Genomic DNA, 17,129 nt, shown 5'->3' with positions numbered 1-17,129 from the left:
AAATCAAACCAGGAAGTGGCTTCTATTTTGAAAACTCCATGTTCCATAGCCTGCCTTTGCTCCATTTAAAGGGATATCAACCAGATTCCTTTTCCTATCGCTTCCTCAAGGTGTCAACAGTCTTTAGACATAGTTTCAGGCTTTTATTTAGAAAAATGAGCAAGAAAGATAACATCGCGTCATTGTATGGCCGGGTGCCAGCAGCATTTTGTATGTGTAACAGAATTTGGGCATCCATTGCCTTTCCCTCTCTGACTGAAAAAGACAGTTGCGGTTGATATATTATCGATTATATATTTTAAAAACAACCAGAGGATTGATTATAAAAAACATTTGACATGTTTCTGTGGACATTACGGATACTATTTGGAATTTGTCTGCGTTGTCGTGACCGCTCTTTCCTGTGGATTTCTGAACATAAGGCGTCAAACAAACAGAGGTATTTTGGATATAAAATAATCTTTGTGGAACAAAAGGAACATTTATTGTGTAACTGGGAGTCTCGTGAGTGAAAACATCTGAAGATCAAAGGTAAACGATGAATTTGATTGCTTTTCTGATTTTCGTGACCAAGCTACTTGATGCTAGGTGTACATAATGTTTTGTCGAGCGATCGATAAACTTACACAAATGCTTGGATTGCTTTAGCTGTAAAGCATATTTTCTAAATCTGACACTACAGGTGGATTAACAATAGACTAAGATGTGTTTTGCTATATTGCACTTGTGATTTCATGAATATAAATATTTTTAGTAATATGCAATTATCCCATTAACGGGATGGCAGCCATAAGAAGTTAATTGACATCCACATCATCGGCGTCCCGGGATTCGATCCATATTATACTCCACTTTTTTAAAACTGTTCCCGGGGCCCTTCAGGTGAGGCTTGTGGGCGTCCTAGAACAAAATGGGTTTGAGACTCACCTTCCCACAGAGTGGTCAACACACTGAAATGACCCAACTGTTCGGAAGCTACAGACCAAAGTTGGCAGAAGATGCTGTCCCGACTTCAGACGAGTCCCGTGGTGATTTTGGGAGTAGTAGAGCAAAACCGAGAATGCCTTCCTGTTCGTGTCATCTTTCCACATAAGGGTCATAATAGTTTGTAGGCCAAACCGTTTGCACGCCACAGCTGTTATCATGAGAAGACCTTTTCTTTCTTTTTTTGGTGGTGGGGTGGTGGTGTCTCATGGTCTGACAAACACCGCTGTAGCTCTGCCACCTTTCACCGTAGAATCGTAAGGGTGATATCAGCGGATGTGGTGGATTGAGACAGCCCATGCAACAAAAAAATATATCTCTAGCTTAAATAGACAGATTGCTGGGGATTTTTTAAATGTTCATTTGATTTCTGCGGGGCTGCTGAAATTGTAGAAGGGTTAAAATAGTTATAAGTAGTGGTGTAGCACGCACCCCTGCAGACACTTCTGGCTGGGGTTGCCCCCAACCCTCCACATTTGTGTGTATTCATACTTTTTTACTGTATTGAAAATCATACCGTCTACCCCGATATACGGTATAGCATAAAGCACTGACTTACTGTCATTTTCCATACACTTCTGACTTGTCTTTCTTTCAGGGGGAAGTAGTTCATTGGCTAGCCTGCTCTCTCTATGCAGCCTGCAGAAAGGGCTCCACACCCACTGTGGGTAAGGGGGTGATGGAAGGCAACTGTGTGTCCCTGACTCGAATACTCAGGACGTCAAAACTGAGGTCAGTGATAAGAAGCTTGGTCCCCAAACCTACCACAATTTACAGTGCCTTCAGAAAGTATTCACACCTTTTACTTTTTACAAACTAATAAAACATGTATTGAGTCAACCCATTTTTGTTATGGCAAGCCAAAATAAGTTCAGGAATCAACATTTGCTTAACAAGTCATATGTTGGACTCATATGCATGGACTCAGTGCAATAATAGTGTTTAGCACAATTTTTTGTATGTCTCTGTACCGTGCACACAATTATTTGTAAGGTCCCTCAGCCGAGCAGGGATTTCAAACACAGATTCAACCACAAAGACCAGGGAGGTTTTCCAATGCCTCGCAAATAATGACACCTATTGGTTTTTAAACGTTGGATGGTGTATCAATACACCCAATCACTACAGAGATATAGGCATCCTTCCTAACTCAGGTTGACGGAGAGGAAGGAAACCGCTCGTGGATTTCACCACGAGGCCAATGGTGACTTTGAAACAGTTAAGAGTTTTATGGCCGTGATAGGAGAACTTTGTAGTTAATCCAAAATACATAATACAAAAATTCTAGAACTTGCATCCTGTTTACATCAACTCACTAAAGTAATACTGCAAAACATGTGGGTAAGCAATTACCTTTTTTAAATCCTGATTACAAAGTGTTATGTTTGGGTCAAATTTAATACAACACATGAGTACCACTCTCCATATTTTCAATCATAGTGGTGGCTAAATCATGTAATGGGTATGCTAGTAATCGTTAAGGACTGGGGAGTTTCAGGATAAGAAATAAACTGAATAGAACTAAGCACAGTCAAAATCCTAGAGGATAACCTGGTTGTCTGCTTTCCACCAGACACTGGGTGATTTAATTCACTTTTCAGCAGGACAATAGCCAAATCTACACTGGAGTTGCTTACCAAGAAGACAATGAATGTTCCCGACTGGCCGAGTTAGTTTTGACTTAAATTTGCTTAAATCTATGTCAAGACTTAAATTGTTGTCTAGTGATGATCAACAATCATTTGAAAGGGCTTGAATTTAGAAAATACTGGACACATTTTGTACTGTTGGGTTCTGAGAATATTAAGATATACTTAGTCATGTCACTGATGGAGAGCTTAGGTTTAGAGGGTCTACACCAGAGGTTGAGTTATTGGAGGAAAGTATATAGTGTGTGCAACTAAGCTAGGAATGTGTTGAGTGCAGGGAAGCGATTACATTTACATTTACATTTACATTTAAGTCATTTAGCAGACGCTCTTATCCAGAGCGACTTACAAATTGGTGCTTTCACCTTATGACATCCAGTGGAACAGCCACTTTACAATAGTGCATCTAGGTCTTTTAAGGGGGGGAAGGATTACTTTATCCTATCCTAGGTATTCCTTAAAGAGGTGGGGTTTCAGGTGTCTCCGGAAGGTGGTGATTGACTCCGCTGTCCTGGCGTCGTGAGGGAGTTTGTTCCACCATTGGGGGCCAGAGCAGCTGTTTTGACTGGGCTGAGCGGGAACTGTACTTCCTCAGTGGTAGGGAGGCGAGCAGGCCAGAGGTGGATGAACGCAGTGCCCTTGTTTGGGTGTAGGGCCTGATCAGAGCCTGGAGGTAGTGAGGTGCCGTTCCCCTCACAGCTCCGTAGGCAAGCACCATGGTCTTGTAGCGGATGCGAGCTTCAACTGGAAGCCAGTGGAGAGAGCGGAGGAGCGGGGTGACGTGAGAGAACTTGGGAAGGTTGAACACCAGACGGGCTGCGGCGTTCTGGATGAGTTGTAGGGGTTTAATGGCACAGGCAGGGAGCCCAGCCAACAGCGAGTTGCAGTAATCCAGACGGGAGATGACAAGTGCCTGGATTAGGACCTGCGCCGCTTCCTGTGTGAGGCAGGGTCGTACTCTGCGGATGTTGTAGAGCATGAACCTACAGGAACGGGCCACCGCCTTGATGTTATTTGAGAACGACAGGGTGTTGTCCAGGATCACGCCAAGGTTCTTAGCGCTCTGGGACGAGGACACAATGGAGTTGTCAACCGTGATGGCGAGATCATGGAACGGGCAGTCCTTCCCCGGGAGGAAGAGCAGCTCCGTCTTGCCGAGGTTCAGCTTGAGGTGATGATCCGTCATCCACACTGATATGTCTGCCAGACATGCAGAGATGCGATTCGCCACCTGGTCGTCAGAAGGGGGAGTACATGTGGCAGGCATTTGATAAGGGGAGATGGGTGGAGATCTTAGAAACTAACAATGTCACTGAGGGAGAGAGGGTAATGTATAACGTTTACATTGTCAGGATATTTTGTTATCCATCAGGGATCCTCTGGGAGGAGAAGAGAGATAGTCTGGTATCAATAACCATGACAGCCTTGAGTTGGGGAGGAGTGAGTACTTTGGGTTAGATGAAGTGAGGAAGAACTGGTATCACTAAGGTTCTGTCTAGCAGCAGAGATGCATTGGCTGTTCAGTTGTGGTGGTGGAGGAGGAGACTCAGCCTAGGAGAAAGGGTTAAATATTAGTGCTTGTGTGAAATTGTTTTTTTGTCTGAATACAGGTGTTGCGACCCTTTGGGAAGAATTAAACTTGGTTAAGCTTATCTATCGAGTGTCTGTGAGGTTGTTTACTCTGAAAAATTAGAACCTAACAGTACAATCCATGTGTGAAAAGCTTTTTAGGGACTTACCTAGAAAGACTCACAGCTGTAGTCACTGCCAAAGGTGATTCTAACCAGTATTGAATCCGTATGTAAATGGGATATTTCTATATTTCATTTTCAATAAATTTGCAAACATTTTTAAAAACATGTTTTCACTGGGTCATTATGGGTTATTGTGTTTAGATGGGTGAGAACCCCCCCCCCTTCCAATGTAATCCATTTTTAATTCCGGCTTTAACACAACAAAATGTGTAATAAGTCAAGGGTATGAATACTTTGATGGCACTTATGTGCACTATGATCCTTTCCATAACTCGTAAGTTAATGTAATTTATTTTCATACATTGATTTCAGTTTGATTCAGTTCTTCAACAAGATGAAGAAATGGTCGGATATGTCCAACTTATCTCAGGAATTTCGGAATCGCATGGGCCGCCTGGAGAGAACCTTTGAAGTGTCAACTGTGATCTTTCGGAAGTTTGAGCCCATATTCATGGACATGTTCCAGGATCCTCAAGGGGAGCCCCCACGACAGCCTAGAAGCAGAAAACACAGGTATAGGCCTACACCTCGCTCCCTCTCTAGCCCCATTTCCTTTTTTTGCCTCCGTCTGTCCTTCTCTCTCCCTCTGTCTCTCTGTTTGTCTGGCCCGCTCTGTATGTCTGCCCCCCTATATTTTAGTTCTAAAATAAAGCAAGCCTTAAATAATTAGCTTAATTAGTTCCATTTTGGGAAATTGCATTCACAAATGAATGCGACTGTTTTTAGTGTTTGTTGTAGTACAACAGACTCTCTGGTACACTTCTAATTTATTTAGTAGTGTTTACATTGTTCCAAACAGTCAGAAACATTGTTGTAATCTATACAGCACCTGTTTGGCACACACAATATGCACGCAGCCCTCGGTCCTTAACTTATTTTTCTTTATCTTCAGTATTTTCCACGAGTCAAATTTAATCCAAACATCTGACTTTCCCTTTACCATTTCCCTTTTCGAGTTTGTCACGTCCTCTGCATCCATTGTGTTGCTCGCTCGCTGTCAGTCGGGCACTCGATCGCTCGCAGTCTGTCTGTCGGGCGCACGATCGCTAGCAGTCTGTCGGGCGCTCGCTCGCAGTCAGTCTGTCGGGCGCTCGCTCGCGGTCAGTCTGTCGGGCGCTCGCTCGCGGTCAGTCTGTCTGACGCTCGCAGTCTGTCTGACGCTCGCAGTCTGTCTGGTGCTCGCTCGCAGTCGGGCGCTCGCACGCAGTCTGTCTTTCGGGCTCTCGCCTGCTCGCAGTCTGTCTGGCGCTCGCAGTCTGTCTGGCGCTCGCAGTCTGTCTGGCGCTCGCTCGCAGTCTGTCTGGCGCTCGCTCGCAGTCTGTCTGGCGCTCGCTCGCAGTCTGTCTGGCGCTCGCCGCAGTCTGTCTGGCGCTCGCTCGCAGTCTGTCTGGCGCTCGCTCGCAGTCTGTCGGGCGCTCGCTCGCAGTCTGTCGGGCGCTCGCTCGCAGTCTGTCGGGCGCTCGCTCGCAGTCTGTCGGGCGCTCGCAGTCTGTCTGTCGGGCGCTCGCTCGCAGTCGGGCGCTCGCTCGCAGTCGGGCTCTGTCGGGCGCTCGCTCGCAGTCGGGCTCTGTCGGGCGCTCGCTCGCAGTCGGGCTCTGTCGGGCGCTCGCTCGCAGTCTGTCGGGCGCTCGTTCGCTCTCTCGTCTGTCTGTCGGGCGCTCGTTCGCTCTCTCGCTGTCTGTCTGTCGGGCGCTCTCTCGTCTGTCGGGCGCTCGCTCGCAGTCTGCCAGTCGGGCGCTCGCTGTCTGTTAGGCGCTCGTTCTCTCGCTGTTTGTCTGTCGGGCACTCGCTCTCTTGCTATCTGTCTGTTGGGCGCTCTCTGTATGTCAGTCGGGCGCTCACTCGCTCTCTGTATGTCAGTCGGGCGCTCGCTCGCTGTCTGTATGTCAGTCGGGCGCTCGCTCGCTGTCTGTATGTCAGTCGGGCGCTCGCTCGCTGTCTGTATGTCAGTCGGGCGCTCGCTCGCTGTCACTCTCTCTTTACCAAAGATCTCATCACTTTTGAAATATTAATTGCATGTTTCAGACGATTGCATGAAATGCTACCTATGACATCCCATAATGGAAACCCTATCTCCCCTCTCACTATGTTAGGCGCCTGCCCTGTCACGTCAGCGATGTATTCAAATTCTGCTGGACCCTGTTTGTGTACACTAAAGGTAAGCTAGGAAATGTAATCAGTTTTCTTTAGCATGTTTTAACCAATGTGGGAAATTCTGTTTTAATTTAACCCAATGCATTCAGTCCCACCTATTTGTGACATAATCTACTCCCCGATTGTGATTGTAGGAAATTTCCGTATGATTGGCGATGACTTGGTGAACTCGTACCACCTCCTGCTCTGCTGCTTGGACTTGGTGTTTGGAAATGCCCTGCTATGCTCCAACAGGAAAGACCTTGTCAACCCACTTTTCAAAGGTAGCAAGCTGTAATTGATGTAAAAGTAGGGCTGGACGAAATGGCAAATAAATTATCACTAAATAGATTTTTTAAAATTTTTCACTCGATAATGATAATTATCACGATATTAATCAAATAATGTTTAAAAGGTGCATATCCGCTTCAGACTCAAGAATGCCTGAACAAACCAAAGGCTTTAATGTTTCTTATTGTCAGAAGTAGAACTCATAAATAACATTTAACTGTAAACCCTTACAAGTTATGAACAATAAATAAAAAATATGCATCATAACTGTTAGCCAAATGGCACATAACAGTTGAAGTTGGGGTAGTTGTTGTCTTAAAAGTTACAAGCAAGAAAGACAAGTCTGTCTATGGTTTCTGGCTTTAAATCTGCCCTATGGCAGGTCACTATGTTGTCACCTGTGCTAAAAACACACTCTCGGGGGGAGCTGGTCGCAGGAATACCCAGGTAGCACTTTGCCAGGTGGCTGACTTTGGGAAAGCTTTTTTTGGTGGATCTTCCGCCAGTCCAGTGGATTGATTTCACTGTCAGCATCAGGAGACGGAAGGTATCAGCTGAGTTCCTTTTCTACCAGCTGGATTTCAGTAAGACCTGTGGTGGTGGAATATGGATTTTTGAAAAAAACTGCCCAGTGACTTTCCCTTTTTACCTGTCAGTTGTGGTGAAGCAGCAGCAACGTCTCCCTGTGCTGGGCTTGGGTTTTCATGTCCCTCATTGATCATCTCTGAGACAGCTCTTGCTTTTATGTGGCCCACCTTCTCCTCTTTGATGTAATGTGTTTTAAACCAAGGGTCGACCAACGAGGTAATGTCCAGGAGGTCATCTGTGGGTAGGTCATCATATTTCTCATTCAGATAGTCCATGGCTCGTTTTGATGGTTTGGGTGAGCTCTGTTTCCTCATCAGGTTTCGTGACCTCTGTATTGAATAGGTGTAGTACTGGCTTCAGGTAAGACACACTGACATAAGACTCACCAGACAGAGCATTTGTGATTTCTAGGAGTGGGGTCAATGCCTGGTTGATGGACTCAAGAACACCTACAGTTGAAGTCGGAAGTTTACATACACCTTAGCCAAATACATTTAAACTCAGTTTTTCACCATTCCTGACATGTAATCCTAGTAAAAATTCCCTGTCTTAGGTCAATTAGGATCACCACTTTATTTTAAGAATTGGAAATATCAGAATAATAGTAGTGATTTATTTCAGCTGTTTTTAATTTCATCACATTCCCAGTGTGTCAGAAGTTTACATACACTCAAATTAGTATTTGGTAACATTGCCTTTAAATTGTTTAACTTGGGTCAAACGTTTCGGTAGCCTTCCACAAGCTTCCCACAATAAGTTGGGTGAATTTTGGCCCATTCCTCCTGACAGAGCTGGTGTAACTGAGTCAGGATTGTAAAAGGCCTCCGTGCTCGCACATGCTTTTTCAGTTCTGCCCACAAATTTCCGATGGGATTGAGGTCAGGGCTTTGTGATGGCCACTCCAATACCTTGACTTTGTTGTCCTTAAGCCATTTTGCCACAACTTTGGAAGTATGCTTGGGGTCATTGTCCATTCGGAAGGCCCATTTGCGACTAAGCTGTTGCTTCAATATATCCACATTTTTACCCTCCTCATGATGCCATCTATTTTGTGCACCAGGTCCCTCCTGCAGCAAAGCACCACCACAACATGATGCTGCCACCCCCGTGCTTCACGGTATGATATTTGTCCCCATGTGCAGTTTGCAAACCTTAGTCTGGCTTTTTTATGGCGGTTTTGGAGCATTGGCTTCTTCCTTGCTGAGCAGCATTTCAGGTTATGTTGACATAGAACTCCCTTTACTGTGGATATAGATACTTTTGTACCTGTTTCCTCCAGCATCTTCACATGGTCCTTTGCTGCTGTTCTGGGATTGATTTGCAATTTTCACAGCAAGATATGTCCATCTCTGGGAGACAGAACGCGCCTCCGTCCTGAGCGGTATGACGGCTGCATGGTCCCATGGTGTTTATACTTGCGTACTATTGTTTGTACAGATGAACGTGGTACCTTCAGGCATTTGGAAATTGCTCCCAGGGATGAAATGGACTTGTGGAGGGCAAAAATATATATGTCTTGGCTGATTACTTTTGATTTCCCATGATGTCAAGCAAAGGGGGAGTGAGTTTGAAGGTAGGCCTTGAAATATATCCACAGGTACACCTCCAATTGACTCAAATGATGTCAATTAGCCTATCAGAAGCTTCTAACGCCATGACATCATTTTCTGGAATTTTCCAAGCTGTTTAAAGGCACAGTCAACTTAGTGCATGTAAACTTCTGACCCACTGGTATTGTGATTTAAGTGAATTAATCTGTCTGTAAACAATTGTTGTAAAAATGACCTGTCATGCATAAAGTAGATGTCCCAACTGACTTGCCAAAACTATAGTTTGTTAACTTCTTATGGCTGCAATCCCGTTAACCTGTTGCGACTCTAGGGGCAGTATTTTCATTTTTGGAGAAAAAAAATGTTCCCGTTTTAAACAGGATATTTTGTCAGGACAAGATGCTAGAATATGCAAATAATTGACACCTTTGGATAGAAAACACTCTAAAGGTCACCACATAGCCATTTTTCCAGCCAAAGAGAGGAGTCACAAAAACCACAAATAGAGATCAAATTAATCACTAACCTTTGATGATTGTCATCAGATGACACTCATAGATGGCACTCATGTTACACAATACATGTATGTTTTGTTTGATAAAGTTCATATTTATCAAAATATGAGTTTACATTGGCGCTTTACATTCACTAGTTCCAAAAACATCCAGTGATTTTCCATAGCCACATCATTCAACAGAAATACTCATCATAAATGTAGATGATAATACAAGTTATACACATGGTATTACAGATATACCTCTCCTTAATGCAACCACTGTGTCTGATTTCAAAAAACTTTACGGAATAAGCAAACCATGCAGTAATCTGAGATGGCGATCAGAATAATTAGTCACAATAGCCTCCATGTTGGCGTCAACATAAACAAGAAATGACATGATAAATATACCCTTACCTTTGATCTACATCAGAAAGCACTCCAGGAATCCCAGGTCAACAATAAATGTTTGTTTTGTTCGATAATGTACGTTATTTATGTCCAAATACCTTCTTTTGTTAGTGCGTTTGATATACATATCCAAACGCTCATTCTGGTCAGCGTTACGTCGGACAAAAACTTCAAAAAGTTATATTACAGGTCGAAGAAACATTTCAAACTAAGTACAGAACCAATCATTAGGATGTTTTTAACATATAGCTTCAATAAAGTTCCAACCGGAGTATTCCTTTGTGTCTTCATGAGGAATGGAACGCAAGTGGATACCATGAGGAATAAGCGTGATCAGAAAATGTCTGACTGCCAGACACCTGATAGATTCTGCTCTCATTCACTCCCACAACACAGTAGTCTCATTCAAATTTCTATAGATGGTTGACATCTAGTGGAACCCCTAGGCAGTGCAACGTCATTATTATCTCAAGGGGATTTCATTGGGAACTGTGGTGAATACATACAAAGCTCAGATTTTTCACTTCCTGTTTGGATTTCTCCTCAGGATTTTGTCTGCCAAATGAGTTCTGTTATACTCACAGACATCATTCAAACAGTTTTAGAAACTTTAGATTGTTTTCTATCCAATACTAATAATAATAATATGCATATATTAGCAACTGAGACTGAGGAGCAGGCTGTTTACTTTGGGCATCTTATTCATCCAAGCTACTCAATACTGCCCCCCAGCCATAAGAAGTTAACGAGAAATTTGTGGAGTGGTTGAAAAACGAGTTTTAATGACTCCAACCTAATTGTATGTTAACTTCCGACTTCAACTGTATATCTCTATAGGTGGGAGCTAAGTTCTGGGTCTTGTCACTGGACAAGACGTGTGAAATGGCTTTCTCCTGCTCCAGTGCTCTTTGTACCATCTTTTGACGTCATCCCCACCTGGTAGGCTGCTCTGTCACCAACTTGTGCTGTTCTAGGTTGTTCTTTTCGAGCAACTGCCAGGTATCTTCTTTTTCCACGAATAGGAAAAGGCACCTACCACTTTCTTACACACTACAATTGCTCGATCCAGTCGTTTTTATCTACCCACGCTCTGAGAAATCACAAGATTTTAATCAAATGTTAAAATCACAATCCCTTTAGTTATGTACAAATGTAATATTTAACTTAATCAAATCAAATTTATTTATATAGCCCTTCGTACATCAGCTGATATCTCAAAGTGCTGTACAGAAACCCAGCCTAAAACCCCAAACAGCAAGCAATGCAGGTGTAGAAGCACGGTGGCTAGGAAAAACTCCCTAGAAGGGCCAAAACCTAGGAAGAAACCTAGAGAGGAACCAGGGGGTGGCCAGTCCTCTTCTGGCTGTGCCGGGTGGAGATTATAACAGAACATGGCCAAGATGTTCAAATGTTCATAAATGACCAGCATGGTCGAATAATAATAAGGCAGAACAGTTGAAACTGGAGCAGCAGCACGGCCAGGTGGACTGGGGACAGCAAGGAGTCATCATGTCAGGTAGTCCTGGGGCATGGTCCTAGGGCTCAGGTCCTCCGAGAGAGAAAGAGAGAATTAGAGAACGCACACTTAGATTCACACAGGACACAGAAAAGGACAGGAGAAGTACTCCAGATATAACAAACTGACCCTAGCCCCCCGACACAAACTACTGCAGCATAAATACTGGAGGCTGAGACAGGAGGGGTCAGGAGGCACTGTGGCCCCATCCGAGGACACCCCCGGACAGGGCCAAACAGGAAGGATATAACCCCACCCACTTTGCCAAAGCACAGCCCCCACACCACTAGAGGGATATCTTCAACCACCAACTTACCATCCTGAGACAAGGCTGAGTATAGCCCACAAAGATCTCCGCCATGGCACAACCCAGACAGGATGACCACATCAGTGAATCAACCCACTCAGGTGAGGCACCCCTTCCAGGGACGGCATGAGAGAGCCCCAGTAAGCCCGTGACTCAGCCCCTGTAATAGGGTTAGAGGCAGAGAATCCCAGTGGAAAGAGGGGAACCGGCCAGGCAGAGACAGCAAGGGCGGTTCATTGCTCCAGAGCCTTTCCGTTCACCTTCCCACTCCTGGGCCAGACTACACTCAATCATATGACCCACTGAAGAGATGAGTCTTCAGTAAAGACTTAAAGGTTGAGACCGAGTTTGCGTCTCTGACATGGGTAGGCAGACCGTTCCATAAAAATGGAGCTCTATAGGAGAAAGCCCTGCCTCCAGCTGTTTGCTTAGAAATTCTAGGGACAATTAGGAGGCCTGCGTCTTGTGACCGTAGCGTACGTGTAGGTATGTACGGCAGGACCAAATCAGAGAGATAGGTAGGAGCAAGCCCATGTAATGCTTTGTAGGTTAGCAGTAAAACCTTGAAATCAGCCCTTGCTTTGACAGGAAGCCAGTGTAGAGAGGCTAGCACTGGAGTAATGTGATCAAAGTTTTTGGTTCTAGTCAGGATTCTAGCAGCCGTATTTAGCACCAACTGAAGTTTATTTAGTGCTTTATCCGGGTAGCCGGAAAGTAGAGCATTGCAGTAGTCTAACCTAAGCATGGATTAATTTTTCTGCATCATTTTTGGACAGAAAGTTTCTGATTTTTGCAATGTTACGTAGATGGAAAAAAGCTGTCCTTGAAATGGTCTTGATATGTTCTTCAAAAGAGAGATCAGGGTCCAGAGTAACGCCAAGGTCCTTCACAGTTTTATTTGAGACAACTGTACAACCATTAAGATTAATTGTCAGATTCAACAGAAGATATCTTTGTTTCTTGGGACCTAGAACAAGCATCTCTGTTTTGTCCGAGTTTAAAAGTAGAAAGTTTGCAGCCATCCACTTCCTTATGTCTGAAACACATGCTTCTAGCAAGGGCAATTTTGGGGCTTCACCATGTTTCATTGAAATGTACAGCTGTGTGTCATCCGCATAGCAGTGAAAGTTAACATTATGTTTTCGAATAACATCCCCAAGAGGTAAAATATATAGTGAAAACAATAGTGGAACACCAAAATTTACAGTTGATTTGTCAGATGACAAACCATTCACAGAGACAATCTGATCTAAACCAGGCCAGAACTTGTCCGTGTAGACCAATTTGGGTTTCCAATCTCTCCAAAAGAATGTGGTGATCGATGGTATCAAAAGCAGCACTAAGGTCTAGGAGCACGAGGACAGATGCAGAGCCTCGGTCTGATGCCATTCAAATGTAATTTACCACCTTCACAAGTGCCGTCTCAGTGCTATGATGGGGTCTAAACCCAGACTGAAGCATTTCGTATACATTGTTTGTCTTCAGGAAGGCAGTAAGTTGCTGCGCAACAGCCTTTTCTAAAAATTTTGAGAGGAATGGAAGATTCGATATAGGCCGATAGTTTTTTATATTTTCTGGGTCAAGGTTTGGCTTTTTCAAGAGAGGCTTTATTACTGCCACTTTTAGTGAGTTTGGTACACATCCGGTGGATAGAGAGCCGTTTATTATGTTCAACATAGGAGGGCCAAGCACAGGAAGCAGCTCTTTCAATAGTTTAGTTGGAATAGGGTCCAGTATGGAGCTTGAAGGTTTAGAGGCCATGATTATTTTCATCATTGTGTCAAGAGATATAGTAGTAAAACACTTGAGCGTCTCTCTTGATCCTAGGTCCTGGGAGAGTTGTGCAGACTCAGGACAACTGAGCTTTGATGGAATACGCAGATTTAAAGAGGAGTCCGTAATTTGCTTTCTAATAATCATAATCTTTTCCTCAAAGAAGTTCATGAATTTATCACTGCTAAAGTGAAAGTCATCCTCTCTTGGGGAATGCTGCTTTTTAGTTAGCTTTGCGACAGTATCAAAAAGGAATTTCGTATTGTTCTTATTTTCCTCAATTAAGTTAGAAAAATAGGATGATCGAGAAGCAGTAAGGGCTATTCGGTACTGCACGGTACTGTCTTTCCAAGCTAGTCGGAAGACTTGCAGTTTGGTGTGGCGCCATTTCCGTTCCAATTTTCTGGAAGCTTGCTTCAGAGCTCGGGTATTTTCTGTGTACCAGGGAGCTAGTTTCTTATGAGAAATGTTTTTAGTTTTTAGGGGTGCAACTGCATCTAGAGTATTGCGCAAGGTTAAATTGAGTTCCTCAGTTAGGTGGTTAACTGATTTTTGTCCTCTGGCGTCCTTGGGTAGACAGAGGGAATCTGGAAGGACATCAAGGAATCTTTGTGTTGTCTGTGAATTTATAGCACGACTTTTGATGTTCCTTGGTTGGGGTCTGAGCAGATTATTTGTTGCAATTGCAAACGTAATAAAATAGTGGTCCGATATTATTTTTCCAGGATTATGAGGAAAAACATTAAGATCCACAACATTTATTCCATGGGACAAAACTAGGTCCAGCGTATGACTGTGACAGTGAGTGGGTCCAGAGACATGTTGGACAAAACCCACTGAGTCGATGATGGCTCCGAAAGCCTTTTGGAGTGGGTCTGTGGACTTTTCCATGTGAATATTAAAGTCACACCCCGAGAGCTTCTGGTCAGCGGGGTGGTGGCACCGGGATCCTCATCTCTCCCAAGTGGTCATTCTCTCTTTCTCCCCTTACCCATCTGTCTATCGCCTCCTTTGAATTCCATGCTGTCACAGTTACCAGCCCTTTCAAGCTTAACATCCTTATCATTTATCGCCCTCCAGGTTCCCTCGGAGAGTTCATCAATGAGCTTGATGCCTTGATAAGCTCCTTTCCTGAGGACGGCTCACCTCTCACAGTTCTGGGCGACTTTAACCTCCCCACGTCTACCTTTGACTCATTCCTCTCTGCCTCCTTCTTTCCACTCCTCTCCTCTTTTGACCTCACCCTCTCACCTTCCCCCCCTACTCACAAGGCAGGCAATACGCTCGACCTCATCTTTACTAGATGCTGTTCCTCCACTAACCTCATTGCAACTCCCCTCCAAGTCTCCGACCACTACCTTGTATCCTTTTCCCTCTCGCTCTCATCCAACACTTCCCACACTGCCCCTACTCGGATGGTATCGCGCCGTCCCAACCTTCGCTCTCTCTCCCCCGCTTCTCTCTCCTCTTCCATCCTATCATCTCTTCCCTCTGCTCAAACCTTCTCCAACCTATCTCCTGATTCTGCCTCCTCAACCCTCCTCTCCTCCCTTTCTGCATCCTTTGACTCTCTATGTCCCCTATCCTCCAGGCCGGCTCGGTCCTCCCCTCCCGCTCCGTGGCTCGACGACTCATTGCGAGCTCACAGAACAGGGCTCCGGGCAGCCGAGCGGAAATGGAGGAAAACTCGCCTCCCCTGCGGACCTGGCATCCTTTCACTCCCTCCTCTCTACATTTTCCTCCTCTGTCTCTGCTGCTAAAGCCACTTTCTACCACTCTAAATTCCAAGCATCTGCCTCTAACCCTAGGAAGCTCTTTGCCACCTTCTCCTCCCTCTTGAATCCTCCTCCCCCTCCTCCCTCTCTGCAGATGACTTCGTCAACCATTTTGAAAAGAAGGTCGACGACATCCGATCCTCGTTTGCTAAGTCAAACGACACCGCTGGTTCTGCTCACACTGCCCTACCCTGTGCTCTGACCTCTTTCTCCCCTCTCTCTCAGATGACATCTCGCGTCTTGTGACGGCCGGCCGCCCAACAACCTGCCCGCTTGACCCTATCCCCTCCTCTCTTCTCCAGACCATCTCCGGTGACCTTCTCCCTTACCTCACCTCGCTCATCAACTCATCCCTGACCGCTGGCTACGTCCCTCCCGTCTTCAAGAGAGCGAGAGTTGCACCCCTTCTGAAAAAACCTACACTCGATCCCTCCGATGTCAACAACTACAGACCAGTATCCCTTCTTTCTTTTCTCTCCAAAACTCTTGAACGTGCCGTCCTTGGCCAGCTCTCCCGCTATCTCTCTCAGAATGACCTTCTTGATCCAAATCAGTCAGGTTTCAAGACTAGTCATTCAACTGAGACTGCTCTTCTCTGTATCACGGAGCGCTCCGCACTGCTAAAGCTAACTCTCTCTCCTCTGCTCTCATCCTTCTAGACCTATCGGCTGCCTTCGATACTGTGAACCATCAGATCCTCCTCTCCACCCTCTCCGAGTTGGGCATCTCCGGCGCGGCCCACGCTTGGATTGCGTCCTACCTGACAGGTCGCTCCTACCAGGTGGCGTGGCGAGAATCCGTCTCCTCACCACTGGTGTCCCCCAGGGCTCTGTTCTAGGCCCTCTCCTATTCTCGCTATACACCAAGTCACTTGGCTCTGTCATAACCTCACATGGTCTCTCCTATCATTGCTATGCAGACGACACACAATTAATCTTCTCCTTTCCCCCTTCTGACGACCAGGTGGCGAATCGCATCTCTGCATGTCTGGCAGACATATCAGTGTGGATGACGGATCATCACCTCAAGCTGAACCTCGGCAAGACGGAGCTGCTCTTCCTCCCGGGGAAGGACTGCCCGTTCCATGATCTCGCCATCACGGTTGACAACTCCATTGTGTCCTCGTCCCAGAGCGCTAAGAACCTTGGCGTGATCCTGGACAACACCCTGTCGTTCTCAAATAACATCAAGGCGGTGGCCCGTTCCTGTAGGTTCATGCTCTACAACATCCGCAGAGTACGACCCTGCCTCACACAGGAAGCGGCGCAGGTCCTAATCCAGGCACTTGTCATCTCCCGTCTGGATTACTGCAACTCGCTGTTGGCTGGGCTCCCTGCCTGTGCCATTAAACCCCTACAACTCATCCAGAACGCCGCAGCCCGTCTGGTGTTCAACCTTCCCAAGTTCTCTCACGTCACCCCGCTCCTCCGCTCTCTCCACTGGCTTCCAGTTGAAGCTCGCATCCGCTACAAGACCATGGTGCTTGCCTACGGAGCTGTGAGGGGAACGGCACCTCACTACCTCCAGGCTCTGATCAGGCCCTACACCCAAACAAGGGCACTGCGTTCATCCACCTCTGGCCTGCTCGCCTCCCTACCACTGAGGAAGTACAGTTCCCGCTCAGCCCAGTCAAAACTGTTCGCTGCTCTGGCCCCCCAATGGTGGAACAAACTCCCTCACGACGCCAGGACAGCGGAGTCAATCACCACCTTCCGGAGACACCTGAAACCCCACCTCTTTAAGGAATACCTAGGATAGGATAAAGTAATCCTTCTCCCCCCCCCCTAAAAGACCTAGATGCACTATTGTAAAGTGGCTGTTCCACTGGATGTCATAAGGTGAAAGCACCAATTTGTAAGTCGCTCTGGATAAGAGCGTCTGCTAAATGACTTAAATGTAAAT

At 45.6% G+C, this 17,129-nt stretch overlaps 1 protein-coding gene across 2 annotated transcripts in view; it reads left to right on the top strand.

Moving 5' to 3' along the window:
- Positions 1 to 17,129, top strand: part of rbl1 (retinoblastoma-like 1 (p107)) — a 58,520-nt gene that overhangs the window by 12,530 nt on the left and 28,861 nt on the right. For both annotated transcript variants that reach the window (XM_065001676.1, XM_065001675.1), the window contains exons 2-5: positions 1,583 to 1,716; positions 4,700 to 4,900; positions 6,481 to 6,545; positions 6,676 to 6,804. In XM_065001676.1, coding sequence (XP_064857748.1) covers positions 1,583 to 1,716; positions 4,700 to 4,900; positions 6,481 to 6,545; positions 6,676 to 6,804 — 529 coding nt within the window. The remainder of the gene's footprint in view (positions 1 to 1,582; positions 1,717 to 4,699; positions 4,901 to 6,480; positions 6,546 to 6,675; positions 6,805 to 17,129) is intronic.

This window comes from Oncorhynchus nerka, linkage group LG15, assembly GCF_034236695.1.
Source record: "Oncorhynchus nerka isolate Pitt River linkage group LG15, Oner_Uvic_2.0, whole genome shotgun sequence".
In the NCBI taxonomy this organism is placed as follows: Eukaryota; Metazoa; Chordata; class Actinopteri; order Salmoniformes; family Salmonidae; genus Oncorhynchus; species Oncorhynchus nerka.
This window is presented reverse-complemented; position numbering and strand designations above follow the sequence as displayed.